This window comes from Poecilia reticulata, chromosome 1 (assembly GCF_904066995.2).
Source record: "Poecilia reticulata chromosome 1, P_reticulata-male-v2, whole genome shotgun sequence".
In the NCBI taxonomy this organism is placed as follows: domain Eukaryota; kingdom Metazoa; phylum Chordata; class Actinopteri; order Cyprinodontiformes; family Poeciliidae; genus Poecilia; species Poecilia reticulata.
This window is the reverse complement of record NC_088830.1, coordinates 34,290,234-34,308,026: the sequence shown is the minus strand read 5'-3', so window position 1 is coordinate 34,308,026 and position 17,793 is coordinate 34,290,234. Positions and strand designations below refer to the sequence as shown.

Below are 17,793 nucleotides of genomic sequence, written 5' to 3'. Positions count from 1 at the left end.
GAGAGGAACTGTTCATAAAGAACTGAGGAGAGGAACTGTTCATAAAGAACTGCAGGAGAGGAACTGTTCATAAAGAACTGCGGAGAGGAACTGTTCATAAAGAACTGCAGGAGAGGAACTGTTCATAAAGAACTGAGGAGAGGAACTGTTCATAAAGAACTGCAGGAGAGGAACTGTTCATAAAGAACTGAGGAGAGGAACTGTTCATAAAGAACTGCAGGAGAGGAACTGTTCATAAAGAACTGCAGGAGAGGAACTGTTCATAAAGAACTGCGGAGAGGAACTGTTCATAAAGAACTGCGGAGAGGAACTGTTCATAAAGAACTGCGGAGAGGAACTGTTCATAAAGAACTGCAGGAGAGGAACTGTTCATAAAGAACTGCAGGAGAGGAACTGTTCATAAAGAACTGAGGAGAGGAACTGTTCATAAAGAACTGAGGAGAGGAACTGTTCATAAAGAACTGAGGAGAGGAACTGTTCATAAAGAACTGCAGGAGAGGAACTGTTCATAAAGAACTGAGGAGAGGAACTGTTCATAAAGAACTGCAGGAGAGGAACTGTTCATAAAGAACTGAGGAGGATCAAAGACTTGTGAATGAAGGACAGACAGGACGGTAGAGAGGTCAGAGGTCAGAGGGTCAGGATGAGGTTCCTCTGGTGAGATGAACTGGTTTGAACTTGGCCTCTGATTGGTTCGTTGGCTGTGGGGGCGGGGCCAGAGACAAGTGGTGGTTCTGGTTATGCCATGTTCCACCTTCCGACCCGTAATTCTCACCAGGGACCATGAAGATCCTGTCTTTGTCCTGCAGGAGGCGCTGCAAACACCACAGAAGAAGAACTCGGGCTGTTTTCATGTGTTTTTAATGTTTTTCCACCAGAACCACCAGGTCCAATCAAACCAGACTCACCAACCCGAGTCATCTAAACCGAACGGAGCCTAGCAGCTGCCAGAACCCGACCAGAACTCTGCGGGCTTCACTCAATTTATTCACAAGCTAAACCAGCAGCACAGAAACTAGAGTTCTGGTTCCAGTCTGTTCCTGAGGTTCTGTGGGATTCCCCTTGGACCCAACAGAACCATCAGGCCCGAATCCAGAACCGGAGAAGTTCTCTGCGTTTGTTTTCGTCCCTGGAGTTGAAGCTGCGGCTGGCGAGCCGCTTCCTGTCGGGTCGATACGGAGACAGGAAGTGGTGTAAGATGATCCGTGCTGATCATCAGCACCAAGTCCATTAGAGCCTGATGGAGCAGAACCGGGCCTGATGGGACAAACATCGATCTGTGGGTCAGGCTGAAGATGCTCTGGGTTTTCCCCAAAGGCACCAGAACCGGGTCGTCCCAGCTGCAGCGTCTGTAAGTGATGTAACCGACTGCAGTCTCCCCCTAGTGGTGGGAGGACTTCTGTTGGGGGAGCCAGTTCACAGCTTTTCATACTTCCTGTTGTGGCTTCCATTTCCTGTTGCTGTAGCATTTTGTTTCCATTTTTTCTCTTGCGTTTGTTTCGTAGCATTTGGGTTTTCAGTTTGCATCGTTCATCCCTCCACCCATCTGTCTTCACATGTCCACGGCCCCGCCCGCTCCGCACTGACTCCGCCCATCAGGCTCCCCGGCCCCGCCCATCAGAAGTCCAGCCACTCGCTCATGTAGATGCAGCTGGATGGGGAGATCTCCCCTCCTTCGTGGCAGTCATGGAACACCTGCAGAGAGGACAGACAGGTGAGGTCAGGTGAGGCTGAGGAGGGGCTGCAGGTACGTCCAGGGGGCATGGTTACCGGGCAGAGTCCGCAGGGAGTCTTGACGAGGCCGGTGGGCTGCAGGATGGCGTTGACGCCGCGGTACAGCTTCATCTGGCCGTCCACGCTGCCCACCGTCCCTTCCTTGGCAGCGATCACCGTCATCTCCACCTTCCCATCGTAGATCAGTGTGTTCAGGATGGTCTCGATGTCGTCCATGGACAGGTCCACCTGCGCCCAACACACAGACACACACACACACACACACCTGTCAGCCCAGAGGTAGACCAGCTGCAGAGGCATGGACTGCAGGTGGGAGGAGTCACCTTGCTGATTCCCAGCTCACAGATGTACTTCCACACCTCATGCGACGTGGCGAACGAGCTGTTCCTCTGGACCATCGGGCTCTGCTTCCCGTCCCTTGCCGCTTCCGCCTTGGAGCAGAGCAGAGAGGGTCACAGGATCCACCAGGGGGTCACAGACCCAACCAGAGGGTCACAGACCCAACCGGGGGGTCACAGACCCAACCAGGGGGTCACAGACCCAACCAGGGGGTCACAGGATCCACCAGGGGGTCACAGACCCAACCAGAGGGTCACAGACCCAACCAGGGGGTCACAAACCCAACCAGAGGGTCACAGACCCAACCAGGGGGTCACAGACCCAACCAGGGGGTCACAGGATCCATCTGGGGGTCACAGACCCAACCGGGGGGTCACAAACCCAACCGGGGGGTCACAGACCCAACCAGGGGGTCACAGACCCAACCAGGGGGTCACAGGATCCACCAGGGGGTCACAGACCCAACCAGGGGGTCACAAACCCAACCAGGGGGTCACAGACCCAACCAGGGGGTCACAAACCCAACCAGGGGGTCACAGACCCAACCAGAAGTTCTCTTGCCATTGTAAAAGAAAACTGAGGACGAACACAGAGTTTATCATTGATCATGTTGGTTCCATCTGATCTACTTTCATTACTGAGGCCCCAGACCTGCAGAGTCTTCAGGAGGGAGACCTGTGCTGCCCTGTGCTGCCCCCTGCTGGCCCGAATCATCTAAACCTGAACCGGTGTGTGTGTGAGTGTGTGTACTTGTATATACGACATATAAAAAGTGAGGACCTTTTCCCGGTTCTGGCTTCCTTTGCAGTTTCTCCTGAGCTCTGCTGGCTAGATTACAGGTTTGGCTAGAGTTCTGGTTCTGGTTGGAGTTCTGGTTCTGGTTGGGTGGAGTTTGGAATAAACTAGTTCTTGTTCTGGTCAGTGAACAGGTCTGGGTTAGGAGTAAACAGTCACTAAAATGAATGGAGATCAATACCAAGTCTTCAGTTTGTATGTTAGCACCAGGCTGTGTGTCCAGACAGCTCTGGTTCTGGTCGGCCAGGTTCTGCTGGTACCTTGCTCTGCAGGAACTTGAAGCACTGCTGGTTCAGAACCTCCACGAACTCGGACTCAAAGTCCTGGTCGCTGTACCAGGCGCCGCCCGTCACCGTACGATCTGGCTGCAGGTTGTACAGCATGTACACCTTCTTCTTGGACGCCTGGAGGACAGAACCGCACCGGGAGCAGATCAGAACCGGGTCAGCTACTGTTTTCAGCCCGCTCTGGGAGCTCTGACCAGAAACCTGAATATATTAATAATTATTCTAACCTATTTCTGAGTTCATCAGACCAAAATGAAACTGATTCATTTAATTTCCTTCCAGTTACTCTAAGATTTTAAACCACTTTAATCAAGTGAATTAGCCTGATTGGCTAATGTGTAGCAGATCCAGCCAATCAGCAGCTAGAACAGACTGAAGCGTCCAATCAGAGAAGAATGAGAATTAAATTTTGTCAAACCTCTGCAACATTTTCTGCATTTGTTTCAGTATTTCTGATGTTTGTTGAGTTTTATAGAAATTAAAAATGTTCCTTTAATTATATTTCATACATAGTAAAGTAAATCTGACTGGTTTTTGGTGCGAACGGAGAGATGGAGCCGATTGTTTGACGCTCCGCAGAGACGCTCAGAGCCGAGTTACGATCCGCCGCTTCCCTCGTCAACAAACGGACGAACTGAGGCTCCGCTACATCAGACAGATGTTGTCATGACAACAGACTCCTGGCTTCAGTCAGGATCCGGGACTCAGCTAATTGAGCCAATCGGCGACACGACTGCGTTTTGGTAGGAAGAGCAGAGGGGGCGGAGTCTGTGTGACATCACCACAGTAATGACCACCGTTTACGTTCCACCGATGCTCTGAGAACAAACTCAGGTTTCACTACTGCCAGATTTGAATCATGTCAGCGTAAAGCCGGTGCTGCAAACACCAACATCAGACGGGGTCACGGGGTCACGGAGCCACGCGGCTCCAGGCCTCACCGCTCGGTTCATTCAGACATTTATTAAAGCAGGACACGGTGGAGGGGCTCTCACCTGACTGTTGGTTGACAATGACATACACTTTTTTCCTTTTTGTACATTTTTAAGTGAAAACCACGGCAGGCCGCTGGATGGATGCCTGGATGGATGCCTGGCCGAGCGCCCAACCACCAGGCTCAGGAGGTTTTCTGGGGGAAACCTTGGCTCACATCCGCTTCACTGAATTCAGCTCTGCTTTCACGGCAGACTGGTGTGGAAACTGGCAGGTGTTGGAAGCCCCTCTCCCACCTGTTGCTGCATTAAGGACGTCCCGCCGAAACGCACACCACCAGTCAGAGTGGGGCTCCACAGCTCATCAGCTCTGGCCCTCTGCTCTTCACGCTTCCAGGCCACCAAAGTAGCACCTTGTTAAACTCGCAGACGACGACAGCAGGGGGTCCCACCTCACGGGAGACCATCCTACGCTCAGCCAAGACCAAGGAGGACATCCTGGACATTAGGAGACGTAAAGGAGGTGGAGAGAGTCAGACTTCTGCTTCCTGGTTCATTTCATGGACAAACAGGCCTGGAGCGGAAACACAGCAGAACGGGCAAAGACAGTCCAGAGACTCCGTGTCCTGCCCCGTGTCCTGCCTCGTGTCCTGCCCCGTGTCCTGCCTCGTGTCCTGCCCCGTGTCCTGCCTCGTGTCCTGCCCCGTGTCCTGCCTCGTGTCCTGCCTCGTGTCCTGCCCCGTGTCCTGCCTCGTGTCCTGCCCCGTGTCCTGCCCCGTGTCCTGCCTCGTGTCCTGCCCCGTGTCCTGCCCCGTGTCCTGCCTCGTGTCCTGCCTCGTGTCCTGCCTCGTGTCCTGCCTCGTGTCCTGCCCCGTGTCCTGCCTCGTGTCCTGCCTCGTGTCCTGCCCCGTGTCCTGCCCCGTGTCCTGCCCCGTGTCCTGCCCCGTGTCCTGCCCCGTGTCCTCAGGAGAAACTAGAGTCCTCAAAAGCAGCTGGAGATTTTCCATCGATGCTCCACTGAAAGCGTCAACTGCTGCTGCCTCTGTGCTTCAGACAGAGACAGACGGACGGACAGAGAGACAGATGGACAGAGAGACAGATGGACGGACGGACAGATCCAACCTAGCAACCCTGCGGTTACTAATCGCCATGGCTACCGTTTATCACCAATTTCATTAAAGTCCATGTAATTTTATAATTATACATTATGTTTCTAAAATGACAATATGATTATTGATTGATTGATCATTTATATTTAATGTGTTTGTGTATGTAGAGACATCAGCTGTGTATGGAGGACCAATCCTGCCAAAACCGAAATATCAAAATACATAACCAATTTGACAAAAGTCTTTAAACGGCAAAATATTGCATCCAAAAAATGTAAAATCAGTCTGGGTTGTACCAGCTGGGCCTGAACCGGGCCGGGCGGTTCTGGACTCACCGCCACAGACTTGACAGCCTTGATGAGCTTCTTGCTCTCCAGGTTCTTGAGGATCTTGTTGATCTCCGTCAGAGGAAGGTTGCTCTTGAAGCGGATGTCTCTGCTCCAGATTCCTGTGGCGACACCAGAACTGGCCATGAGGTTCTGACCCGATCGGTCCTGACCCGATCACGTCTACAGGACGCTACCTTTGTTTCCCGCGTCCTCGATGATCTGGTAGACCAGCTTCTCCTGGTTGTCAGAACCTTTCATCTTACTAGAACACAGAGGAGCGTCAGGGCGGAACGACCCGGCAGAACCGGGCCGGCGTGGAGCTTACCTGGCGCTCTGCGTGTCCTTCAGCCGGTACAGCAGACCAGAACTGTTCCTCAGCAGGTCCAGCTGACCCTGAAACACAGTCAGGTCAAAGGTCGGGAGCTGGGAAAGTATTCACGCCCTGCCTGCTTCTTCTTCTTTTGTCTTAAATGTTTCACATCAAACAAACAGGAAGCTGCAGCCGGGATTGAGTTTATTGCTGAAGCTCCACAGAAATGGTCTGTGAAATACGGCGAATAACGAACCGAACCGGAACCGGAAGTGACTGACCAGGGACAGCAGCTTGTTGAGCGCCATGGCGCGCTGCTGGGGCTCCAGGTGAGGCAGGTCGTTCTGGATCACCTGGTCCGTGATTCCCTGGGGAAACTGCTGACACAGCTCCTTGATCCTGGAAAACACCCGAACCGAACCGGGTCAGAGCCTGCTTCTGGAAACATTAAAAATAATGAAAACGTTTCTCCTGGTTCTCCTCCGAACCTCTGGTTCTGCTCCTTTCAGAATCATTCTGTTTAAACCTGAAAGTTCTGTCAGCTGGGGTTCGGTTCTTCTGAGCGGGTTTTCACCTGTTCTCTATCTCCGCCGGTTCCGAAAGGTTCGTCTCCTTCTTCACCTTCACCTCTGCCATCCTGACCCAATTCTGAGGTTCCGTCTGTCCGCAGCGGGGCCGAGTTTGACTGGACCGGGTTTAACGTGTTGCGATGAGCCGGGGTCCTTAAGGCTGTGTCTCTCAGTGTGAGCTGTCCTGATCCGTGCCTGATTACAAAGGAGCCTGCAGATATTCTGCTGGTCTGTTTTTTTAATGAACTCTAGTTCAGTGCTATGAAATAAAATATATCACATATTTATATTTAAGTTAAAACATTTTACCTGGAGTTTTAATGTAGAAAATACTGCGGCTGTTTTAGGAAAAGTCGGCAGTGAAACCCATAAAATCCAATAAAAATCCGGACGAGACTGAATCATATTAAACATAAAAACTGTGCCGAACCGAACCAGGGCAGGTGGTTCTGGTTCTGGTTCTAGAATCCAAGCATTGATGTTTAGCGTTGTGGGCGGAGCCTACTGTGATCCCGTTGTCATGGTGACGCTAAACGCAACAGCTGCACTTCAGTGAAAATACTGATGTCCCGATCAGAAATTCATTTTAACGAAATTCACAGAAAACTGGACAAACAGGAGCGGTCAGAACCGGATCAGAACCGGGTCAGAACCGGATCAGAACCGGGTCAGAACCGGGTCAGAACCGGATCAGAACTGGGGACCAGTTTGTCACGAAATGGAGCTTCTGGAACAATCTGCTTCTGGATCTGAACCGGGTCAGAACCGGATCTGAACTACGTTCATCAAGTTTGTGAAACTCTGAGGTGACATGTTGTTTATGATCTACATGAGATCAATAATCAATCATTCTGCCACTCAGCAGCTCAGTGACTGTTATCGATCGGCCAGCGGTTGCCATGGCAGCAGGTGCCATTTCAGCTCCTCTCATCATCCCGATCAGCGCAGGCGCGACCCGCAAACCCAAGACCCGCATCGACACCAGGACGCCCGTCTGCATCCAGTCAGGTACATCCAACCACATCCAACCACATCCAACCAGCGTCCAACCACATCCGACCAGCATCTGACCAGCATCCAACCACATCCAACCACATCCAACCAGCGTCCAACCACATCCAACCACATCCAACCACATCCAACCAGCGTCCAACCACATCCGACCACATCCAACCACGTCCAACCACATCCAACCACGTCCAACCACATCCAACCACATCCAACCAGCGTCCAACCACATCCAACCACGTCCAACCAGCGTCCAACCACATCCAACCAGCGTCCAACCACATCCGACCACATCCAACCACGTCCAACCACATCCAACCACGTCCAACCACATCCAACCACATCCAACCAGCGTCCAACCACATCCAACCACGTCCAACCACATCCAACCACATCCAACCACATCCAACCAGCGTCCAACCACATCCAACCACGTCCAACCAGCGTCCAACCACATCCAACCAGCGTCCAACCACATCCAACCACATCCAACCAGCGTCCAACCACATCCAACCACATCCAACCAGCGTCCAACCACATCCAACCACATCCAACCACATCCAACCACATCCAACCACATCCAACCAGCGTCCAACCACATCCAACCACATCCAACCAGCGTCCAACCACATCCAACCAGCGTCCAACCACATCCAACCACATCCAACCAGCGTCCAACCACATCCAACCACGTCCAACCAGCGTCCAACCACATCCAACCAGCGTCCAACCACATCCAACCACATCCAACCAGCGTCCAACCACATCCAACCACATCCAACCACATCCAACCACATCCAACCACATCCAACCAGCGTCCAACCACATCCAACCAGCGTCCAACCACATCCAACCAGCGTCCAACCACATCCAACCACCATCCAACCACATCCAACCACATCCAACCACATCCAACCAGCGTCCAACCACATCCAACCACATCCAACCACATCCAACCAGTGTCCAACCACATCCAACCACATCCAACCAGCATCCAACCACATCCAAACAGTGTCCAACCACATCCAACCACATCCAACCAGCGTCCAACCACATCCAACCAGCGTCCAACCACATCCAACCAGCGTCCAACCACATCCAACCAGCGTCCAACCACATCCAACCAGCGTCCAACCACATCCAACCACATCCAACCACATCCAACCAGTGTCCAACCACATCCAACCAGCATCCAACCACATCCAACCAGTGTCCAACCACATCCAACCACATCCAACCAGCGTCCAACCACATCCAACCACATCCAACCAGCATCCAACCACATCCAACCACATCCAACCAGCGTCCAACCACATCCAACCAGCGTCCAACCACATCCAACCAGCGTCCAACCACATCCAACCACGTCCAACCACATCCAACCACATCCAACCAGCATCCAACCACATCCAACCAGCGTCCAACCACATCCAACCAGCGTCCAACCACATCCAACCAGCGTCCAACCACATCCAACCACATCCAACCAGCGTCCAACCACATCCAACCAGCGTCCAACCACATCCAACCAGCGTCCAACCACATCCAACCACATCCAACCAGCGTCCAACCACATCCAACCAGCGTCCAACCACATCCAACCAGCGTCCAACCACATCCAACCAGCGTCCAACCACATCCAACCAGCGTCCAACCACATCCAACCAGCGTCCAACCACATCCAACCAGCGTCCAACCACATCCAACCAGCGTCCAACCACATCCAACCAGCGTCCAACCACATCCAACCACATCCAACCAGCGTCCAACCACATCCAACCAGCATCCAACCACATCCAGTCAGGTACATCTAACCCTGGTCCTCCAGGAGTCCCTGGTCCTCCAGGTGTCCCTTGTCCTCCAGGTGTCCCTGGTCCTCCAGGTGTGTGTTTCTGCAGTCTCTCCAGGTGTGCTGATCTTCTTCACTCTGGATGGTTCGAAGCCGGTTGCCGGGCAGCGGGGGTCAGAGGTCGGCAGCAGGAAGTACACAGGTCCCATCCTGCTTCCTGCGGGCCGGGTGTCCGTCAGAGCCGTGGCTGTCACCAGGTAACGTTCAGCAGAAGCACCTGAGCTACATCACTTCCTGTGTCCCTCTGCTGAGTGTGACTGCGGTGCAGGGATGGGAGGCGCAGCTCTGTGGTCACCAAGGTGTTCTCCGTGGGTCAGGTGGAATCAGACCAGCAGGTAGCCAATCAGCAGCCAGTAGCTGACCTCTGACCACGCTCACCTGTCTCACCTCACCTCCGTGGTTCTGTTGCTTCAGGTCCAGTCTGAAGGAGGCTACGATGAGCGGTCCAGTTCTGATCCAACACCTGCAGGAACACCTGGACGCTCTGAGTGGAGGGAAGTCACCTGCAGTCGGGCTTCAGAACCGGACCGAACCATGTCCAGTCCTCCGTCGGTCCCCCCACCCTCCAGACGCTCCAGAGGTGCCGGGATCCCAGATCCTGATGCTGCCTGGACCAGTTCTTCCCGACGCTCCCACTCTGCGGTAAACAGGCTAACAGAGAGATCCGGCAGGAAGTTCCTGACCTGGCCAGAGTTTTACTGAGATCCACTTCCTGTCTGCCAGGATTCTCACCATCCAATGCCGCTGAGCAGCAAACTGAAAACCCAATGGCCGAGAGGTGCCGCCACGCCGTGGTACGCCCTCAGGACACGCCCACTCCGATGACGCTACCATTAAGACACACCCACTGGCAGAGACACGCCCAATAAAATCAATTATCAATGAAATACAAACCGATTTCCAAATAGTTTTTATCATGTCAGAATATCTATGCTGTTGGTTTATTATTGTTTATTCATATTTATTATTGGGTTATTAATGGTTTATTAATGTTCATTAATGGGTTATTACTGCTTATTAATGGGTTATTAATGGTTTATTAATGTTCATTAATGGGTTATTACTGCTTATTAATGGGTTATTAATGGTTTATTAATGTTCATTAATGGGTTATTACTGCTTATTAATGGTTTATTCATGTTTATTATTGGGTTATTAATGGTTTACTATGAATAAATAAACCATTCATGATTTTTATATTATAATAAACATATTAATGCTTATTGTTGGTTTATTAATAGTTTATAACTGGTTTATTGTTTACTAATATTTATTAATGGTTTATTAATGTTTATTATTGGTATTGTGGTTCCTCACCTGTCCACTGGGGGACGTGTCCTGTGTCTCTAGGTGTCCTCGCTGCCTCTGCGTCTGCCCTTCAGACCCGTTTGCTCGGTTCTGTCCTCAGTGTGGTGCTGTGATTCCTCCCGTTCCGGTACTCAGGCCGCCCCCTGCTGGGAGAGGACAGGTATTGCACTCGTCCACCGTCCAGCTGGTGTCGGCTGGTCCGGACGGACTGACCGTCTGTCCTGCTGTCTCAGCTGCTGCCGTGTCCTTCCTGTCGCTGCCTGGTTCCCATCGACTCTCAGACCTGTTGGACCTGTGAGGCGTCCACAGATGGGTCCCGGGCCGGCTTCTCCCTGCAGGTGAGCTTAAGGTGCATCGCCGTTAGCAAACATGGGTCAGGTTCTGATGGAACCGGGACGTCAACCAGGAAGTACTCACATTGAGTTCTGGTTCTGACCTGCGGCTGGTGCGTCCAGAGCAGAACCGCTCCGGGTTCTGGTCCGGATTCTGGTCCGTGTTCTGGTCTGGGTTTACCTGTTTGTGTTGCTGCAGGTCGATCAGGGCGGAGGCAGCGCCCCCTCTAGTGGGCCGGTGGGCGGCAGCATGTGGTCCTGCTCCAGCTGTCGCCGTCAGAACCGCCATGATGCCAGATTCTGCGACCGTTGTGGCACCAAGGTGACCTTTGACCTCTTGGTGTGCTGGGCAGTGAAGCATTGTGGGATATTTATTGATGTGCATATCCAGGCTGGCCACGCCCCCTGCTGGGTCACGTGTTGGCGGTGTGGAGCAAGCGCACCGCTGGACGCCGCCCACTGTGTGACGTGTGGCGTGTTCCTCCTGGCACTGGCCCCGCCCACACCCTGCAATGACATCACACCGCCTGAAGAGGACCCCGCCCACAGCCAGGTAGAAAGACACCCGTTTCCTGTCGTCCGCTTACTTCCTTCCTGTCATTAACAGGTTGGGTACTCGCAGGCCCCGCCCCCTTGTGGCTCTGCCTGGAAGGCTCCGCCCCCACAGAGCCCCGCCTCCAGACGGGGCGTAGCTCCTCCCCTTGTGGATCGGTCCACGCAGACTGTCGGACTCTATTACCCATCAGCCACTGAGCTGCAGCAGCGGGACCAGCAGAGGGCGATGTGGCGCCGGCGGGAGGCGGCGAGGAGCGACCGCCGGCCACCGCTCAGCGCCGTCAGCCCCGGCAGAGGTACCATGGCAACGCCATCAGAGGCTTGGCCCGGTCCAGGGATCTTCCCGATGGTTCTGTTTGATTCCGTTGGTTCTGATTGTTCTGTTGATTCTGGTTCTGGTGGTTCTGTAGGCTACTGGAGGAACCAACTGGACCATGTCTGTGCTCACCTGAGGAGCTACACCCAGAACCGGGCCTCCTTCAGAACCCTGCTGGCAGAACCTCGACTGGGCCGGGTAAGCTGCTCACCTGAGGAACAGAACCTGTGGTTCAGCTGAATGTGGGCCAGATTGATTCTGATCCGGTTTATTGTTCTGCCCGGTCCAGATGGTGTCAGCACTGGTCCAGCAGAACCAGGATGAAGTGGTTCTGACGTTGAGCTTCTCGCTGGCTGCCGATCAGAACCTGCAGGTGAGGCCCGGTCTGGGTCGCTGAACCAGTTCTGAAGGCAGACCTTTGACCCGGCAGAACCTCTGTGTCCAGCAGGTCGGACCTGACAACGACCCTGATGGCCCGGCAGGAAGTTCTACGGAACCGGGTCGGGTCCAGACACTGAGCAGTGTCACACAGCACGCTACAGACAGAGCCGGTAAGAACAGAGGATGTTCTGGTGGTTCTGTTTCGGAGAGAAGAGAACCGGGCCGGACCGATGAACAGTGACCCCTGGTGGCCGGAGGGGAAACCCAGAAACCACAGCCTTCAGTTTTACTTTACTTCCTACTTTACTTTTAGGATGAAATTCTTTCCTCCTGACAGAGCTGGTTCCGACCCGGTTGAGGCTTTGGGCCTGCGGAACACATGGAGGGTCTCCTCTGGCTCAGAACTCTGCTTTGTCTTCCAGGAAGTCGAGGGCTGAAGCAGGATGCCGACCCAGAACCGAACCTGTTGGTAAAAACTGAACGGAACCAGGCCAGGCCGGGCCGCTGGTAACCGGGCCTGCTAGATGGGCTCTGATTGGCTGCGTGGCTGCAGGTGAGCAATGGATCAGACGGTTCTGTTCAGGGGCGCCGCCAGGAATCTTGGGACCCTGACAAAAGATTAGTTGGGGCCTCCTGTGCAGCTGCTGTTTTGAGTCTATCTGACCCATGAAAAGGTCACAGTTTGGATGAGCAGCACCACATGAGATTGTGATTGACAGCACTATAACTCTCCTGCCTCTGATTGGTTGTTTCTAGCACTGAGAGAAGGCAGAGGAAATAGATTTTTTACAGATTACCTCTCATATCATACTGTCACAACATGATGATAGTTTTAACAAATATGTGTAAAAAATGTTTATATAAAATACTGCAGCTTTAATTTCACTCATGAGGGACGTGGGTTAGAGCTGCTGCTGACTGACTTGTTAAGTGGTCAACATATTAAGTGAATATGTTGGTAATTATTTTCCTTAATTCATTAAATGCTAGTGAAATGGAGGCAAACAGTAGTTTGTAGCTAAGCTAACTATGCTAAATGGTTGATAGTCTCAGTCTACTCACCTCTCTTGGAGAAAAACTGGGTTATAAATTAACACTCTTGTCTTTTTCTCTCTCTCCTCTTTTTGAAAACCTGATTTTCTAACTTTTCTTAGCAGCTTAGTAACAGCCAGTCGTTCGTGTTTCCTACTGTCTGCTGCTAACAGCGTCACTCTGAAGCTCCCAGCAGGAACGAACCATTTAGCCCAGATAGGGGGGTTCAGGGCAGATATGGATGTTTGTTTCTCATCTGGGAGGGGGAACATTACATTTTACTGCTAAACACAATCTTTGAAAATACAATATGATTAATTGTGTAATTAACAGGGACCCGATATTTTTTATTTTATTTCTATGAACAAAAAATAAATAATTGTGGAGGGCCCCCTGCTGGTCAGGGCCCCTAGAACGGTCATCCCTTTCCCCCCTATTACGCGCCCCTGGTTCTGTTTGCCTGAACAGAACCGTCCTCCGGGTCACCCGTCTGACCAGCTTCGGTCCAGCAGGGTGCGGGCCAGCCACGCCCTGGCGGTTACCGAACGGTCACCTACTTCCTGTTTTAGTTCAGCGAGGCTCCGCCATAACACTCCAGGACCTGATGACCTTACACAGGTGGTGTGGGTGGAGCCGCAGGTGTTACAGTGAAGGTGGAAACCATAGACATAATGTAAGAGTAAACCCGCATTGGCTGCTCCGGCGCAGGAAATACGGCGGCCATCTTGGAGAGGTCGTCCCTCCTACTTTGCTCAACCAAACAGCAGAAGATGCCTCAGCACTGAGGATATTGTTGTTCTGATCGATGGACTATTGATGTGAGGCTCCACAGACAACATTTCACAAGTAAGATGGACATATTATTGTGTATATATTGTGATTATAATATTACTTTACTGTATTTATGTCCACCGGCGAGATACCAGCTAATATTAGCTACAGTGCTTGGTGTAATACGGGTTCAGCCGCTATGAAGGATAACTGAGATTCTGTAAATCTAAAATAATTAATTATTCTCTAACATTGACTTAGATTATCTGGCACAAGAGCCTATATTAGAAATGAAACAATGTAACATATTATAAAACTTATATTATGTGTTATAACATTCGTTTACACAGGTGGTAAAGACTATTATTTATATGTAATTCATCCCAAATCTTCCGTTTTTGTTTTGAAGGTTTCATAAAGACACGATGTGAGGAAGAAGAGGGAGAATCTATAAAGAGAGACGGATTCACTGCAGGATGAATCACATCGGAGTTTAGACTCAATCTCAGCTGCTGAGTCTCTGAAGATAGAACTCGTCGGCTGGAAAACATTATATATATATATATATATATATATATATATATATATATATATATATATATATATATATATATATATATATATGGATGACATCAAGCTGTAGCTCTACATGGATGACATCAAGCTGTACGCCAAGAGCGAGCGAGACATCGACTCACTGATCCACACCACCAGGATCTACAGCACTGACATTGGGATGTCATTCGGACTAGAGAAGTGTGGTCGGATGGTTACAAAGAGAGGGAAGGTCACCCACACAGAAGGGGTCTCACTCCCAGAAGGAACAATAGCAGACATAGAGCACAGCTACAAGTACCTGGGAATACCACAAGCAAATGGCAACCTCGATGAGGTCACAAGGAAAGGAGCCACAGCCAAATACCTCCAACGAATAAGGCAAGTCCTGAGAAGCCAGCTCAATGGCAAGAACAAGATCCGTGCAATAAACAGCTATGCCTTACCAGTAATCAGATACCCTGCCGGAATAATTAGCTGGCCAATGGAAGAGATGAAGGCCACGGATGTTAAGACTAGGAAGCTACTAACCATGCATGGAGGGTTCCACCCCAAATCCAGCACCCTGAGACTGTACACGAGCCGTAAGGAAGGAGGCAGAGGACTAGTGAGTGTGAGAGCCACTGTCCAGGATGAAACATCCAAGATCCATACATACATCAAGGACAAAGCCTCAACAGACGATGTGCTCAGCGAATGTCTCAGGCAATGGGGAACAGAAGACGAGGTGCTGGAAGTACCATCATGGGAGGACAAGCCCCTACATGGGATGTACCACCGACAAATAACTGAAGTGGCTGATGTCAGGAAAACCTACCAATGGCTGGAGAAAGCTGGACTCAAGGACAGCACAGAGGCTCTCATCCTGGCCGCCCAGGAACAGGCCCTAAACACCAGAGCAATAGAGGCTCAGATCTACCACACCAGAGAAGACCCAAGGTGTAGGTTGTGCAAGGAGGCCCCTGAGACAGTCCAGCACATAATAGCAGGGTGCAAGATGCTGGCAGGGAAAGCGTACATGGAACGACATAACCAAGTGGCGGGCATAGTGTACAGGAACATCTGTGCAGAATATGGACTGGAAGCCCCGAGATCAAAGTGGGGAAAAACCCCAAAAGTGGTGGAGAATGACCGAGCTAAGATCCTGTGGGACTTCCAGATCCAGACAGACAAGATGGTAATGGCGAACCAACCGGACATTGTGGTGGTGGATAAAGAACAGAGGAAAGCCGTTGTGGTGGATGTAGCAATACCAAGTGACTACAACATCAGGAAAAAGGAACATGAGAAACTGGAGAAATACCAGGGCCTCAGGGAGGAACTGGAAAAGACCTGGAAGGTGAAGACCACAGTGGTGCCTGTGGTCATCGGGGCCCTCGGGGCAGACAGTCACCCCCAAACTGGAGCAGTGGCTTAAACAGATCCCAGGAACAACATCAGACATCTCAGTCCAGAAATGTGCAGTTCTAGGCACAGCCAAGATACTGCGCAGAACCCTCAAGCTCCCAGGCCTCTGGTAGAGGACCCGAGCTCAGAGGATGAAACAGACCACCCGCGGAGGGTGAGAAGGGAATTTTTTTTTTTTTATATATATATATATATATATATATATATATATATATATATATATATATATATATATATATATATATATAAAATATAAACATGTATCCAATATATATTATTCATTATTAATCATTATTTATTTGTGTTTGTATAGTACCGATATTACTAAATACATTATTAAATAAATGATGAACGGCTGTGTGCTTTGTAATCTGCTCATCATTCATTAATATCAGAATATTCCATTCCTATTCTATTGTTATAGCCACTAAGCATATTTATGCTGAACTATGTATTAAAAACATATTAAATAATACAATTGTTTATAAATGTAGCTTTGATAGATGATTGAATTTGGTTTCCAGTAACAAAAAAGCGTGTTATGATCGATTAAATGCGCTGATACGTCATTGTGCTGCTAAACACATACATTGAGTGGAGTAGTGGACCGCTCCAAGATGGCCGCCCGCTCCAAGATGGCCGCCCTAAATCTTTTTTTTTTTTTTTTTTTTTTTTAAGAACTTTATTAAAGTTAAATTAGTATACATCAAAATAACATAGTGAAGTATACAACACAACAGTAAACAGAACAGCAGTAAACAGAACAGCCAGGGGTGGTTAGATAAGAACATGCAAAGACGTACAAATTGAAATTGTCCTTAAAGCCTTTTCATTTGTAGATTCTGCTATTGATTTGATATATAGTTCCATATCTTTAATGAAAAGAGAGAAACAAAGTGTTTTATTAGCAAATTTGCATTTATGAATGTAAAATTTAGCAAAGAGTATTAGCAGGTTTATTATAAAGAAATGTTTAGCATCCTTCTTATGGAACCTATAGAAACAAAATAAAACATTTTCCCAGCATAAGGAAACATTCTGTAAAATATGGTCATTAATAAACCTGCTAAATTCTGACCAGAACCTTTGTGTAAAAGAGCAGAGCCAGAAGAGATGCGTCACAGTTTCTGGATGGCCCTCACAGAAACTGCAATTAGTGTTTATGTCTCTCTTAAATTTTATCATATAGTGCTTAGCAGGGTAAATTCTATGGAGAATTTTAAATGACACTTCCTTCACCTTGTTTATAATTAAGTATTTATGGGGGATCATCCAAACTGTTTTCCAGTGAATATCTGGGATATAACGGCTCCAGTAAATTGTTATAGCTGGGCGAGAAACAATCATTTCTTGGAACAATCTGCGTATTTTCTCATTGCTTTTCTTAAATTCCAGTGAAAAGCAGATTTTACCCAGAGATGATTCGGCTGGATCAGGGATACCAGGTGGAACAGACAGACTATAATTAGTGTTTTTAAATAACATTAAGGTGCCCAAAGGTATAGCATTGATCACCATTGAAAATTCCTGGAAACTAACTGGAAAATTATATATTGAGCAAAATTCATCATAATTGATTAATCGTCCTTCCTTATTAATCAGCTGAGCCACCAGTAGAATCCCATTTTGAATGACCTATTTTTAAATAAAATATCTCTGTTGTTCCAGATGAGGTATTTGTGAGGTGAGAAGTTATGTTTATAGATGAGCGTCACGCTAAGAGCACCTGCTTATGGAAAGATGAGACTTTTACAGGAAGTTTCTCAACATTGTAATTACTACTTAAGATGAGGTTGAAACCACCAAAGCGCGAGAAAATGTGATCTGGTATGAAGTTCCAGACAGAGGTTGGATTCTTCAGGAAGTGTTTAGCCC

The 17,793-nt window shown here is 49.7% G+C and overlaps 2 protein-coding genes across 4 annotated transcripts; one reads left to right on the top strand and one right to left on the bottom strand.

Moving 5' to 3' along the window:
• Window positions 1-844: 844 nt before the first annotated feature.
• polr3f (polymerase (RNA) III (DNA directed) polypeptide F) lies at window positions 845-6,858 on the bottom strand. Of its 3 annotated transcripts, none has more exons than XM_008421004.3 (10): window positions 6,714-6,858; window positions 6,410-6,634; window positions 6,117-6,234; window positions 5,851-5,918; window positions 5,720-5,787; window positions 5,532-5,644; window positions 3,129-3,272; window positions 2,058-2,165; window positions 1,771-1,962; window positions 845-1,695 (listed from the first exon to the last, which is right to left on the bottom strand). In XM_008421004.3, exons 2-10 carry the CDS (start codon window positions 6,469-6,471, stop codon window positions 1,618-1,620), a joined length of 951 nt encoding a protein of 316 aa, XP_008419226.1. In that variant the 5' UTR covers window positions 6,472-6,634; window positions 6,714-6,858; the 3' UTR covers window positions 845-1,617. The 3 variants fall into 3 exon arrangements, with proteins under 3 accessions (XP_008419226.1, XP_008419250.1, XP_008419256.1); XM_008421028.3 differs by having other exon boundaries at window positions 6,410-6,599; XM_008421034.3 differs by lacking the exon at window positions 6,714-6,858 and having other exon boundaries at window positions 6,324-6,448.
• dzank1 (double zinc ribbon and ankyrin repeat domains 1) lies at window positions 1,612-13,769 on the top strand. Its single transcript, XM_081612188.1, is given in 18 exon segments — window positions 1,612-1,714; window positions 7,267-7,412; window positions 9,311-9,458; window positions 9,530-9,596; window positions 9,676-9,903; window positions 9,985-10,055; window positions 10,612-10,729; window positions 10,803-10,907; window positions 11,101-11,223; window positions 11,293-11,454; window positions 11,524-11,752; window positions 11,867-11,970; window positions 12,062-12,145; window positions 12,218-12,323; window positions 12,576-12,622; window positions 12,707-12,724; window positions 13,667-13,708; window positions 13,710-13,769. Coding segments are annotated over 18 exon segments (1,902 nt in total). The 5' UTR covers window positions 1,612-1,655; the 3' UTR covers window positions 13,755-13,769.
• The last annotated feature ends 4,024 nt before the right edge of the window (window positions 13,770-17,793 follow it).

Coding starts and splice junctions, on each gene's coding strand:
- polr3f (XM_008421004.3), bottom strand. CDS start 6,471: ATGGCAGAGGTGAAGGTGAAGAAGGAGACGAACCTTTCGGAACCGGCG. Junction 3,273..5,531: donor AGGCTGTCAAGTCTGTGGCG/GTGAGTCCAGAA, acceptor TCTGTCCTCCAG/GCGTCCAAGAAGAAGGTGTA. Junction 1,963..2,057: donor GTGAGCTGGGAATCAGCAAG/GTGACTCCTCCC, acceptor TGTTGGGCGCAG/GTGGACCTGTCCATGGACGA.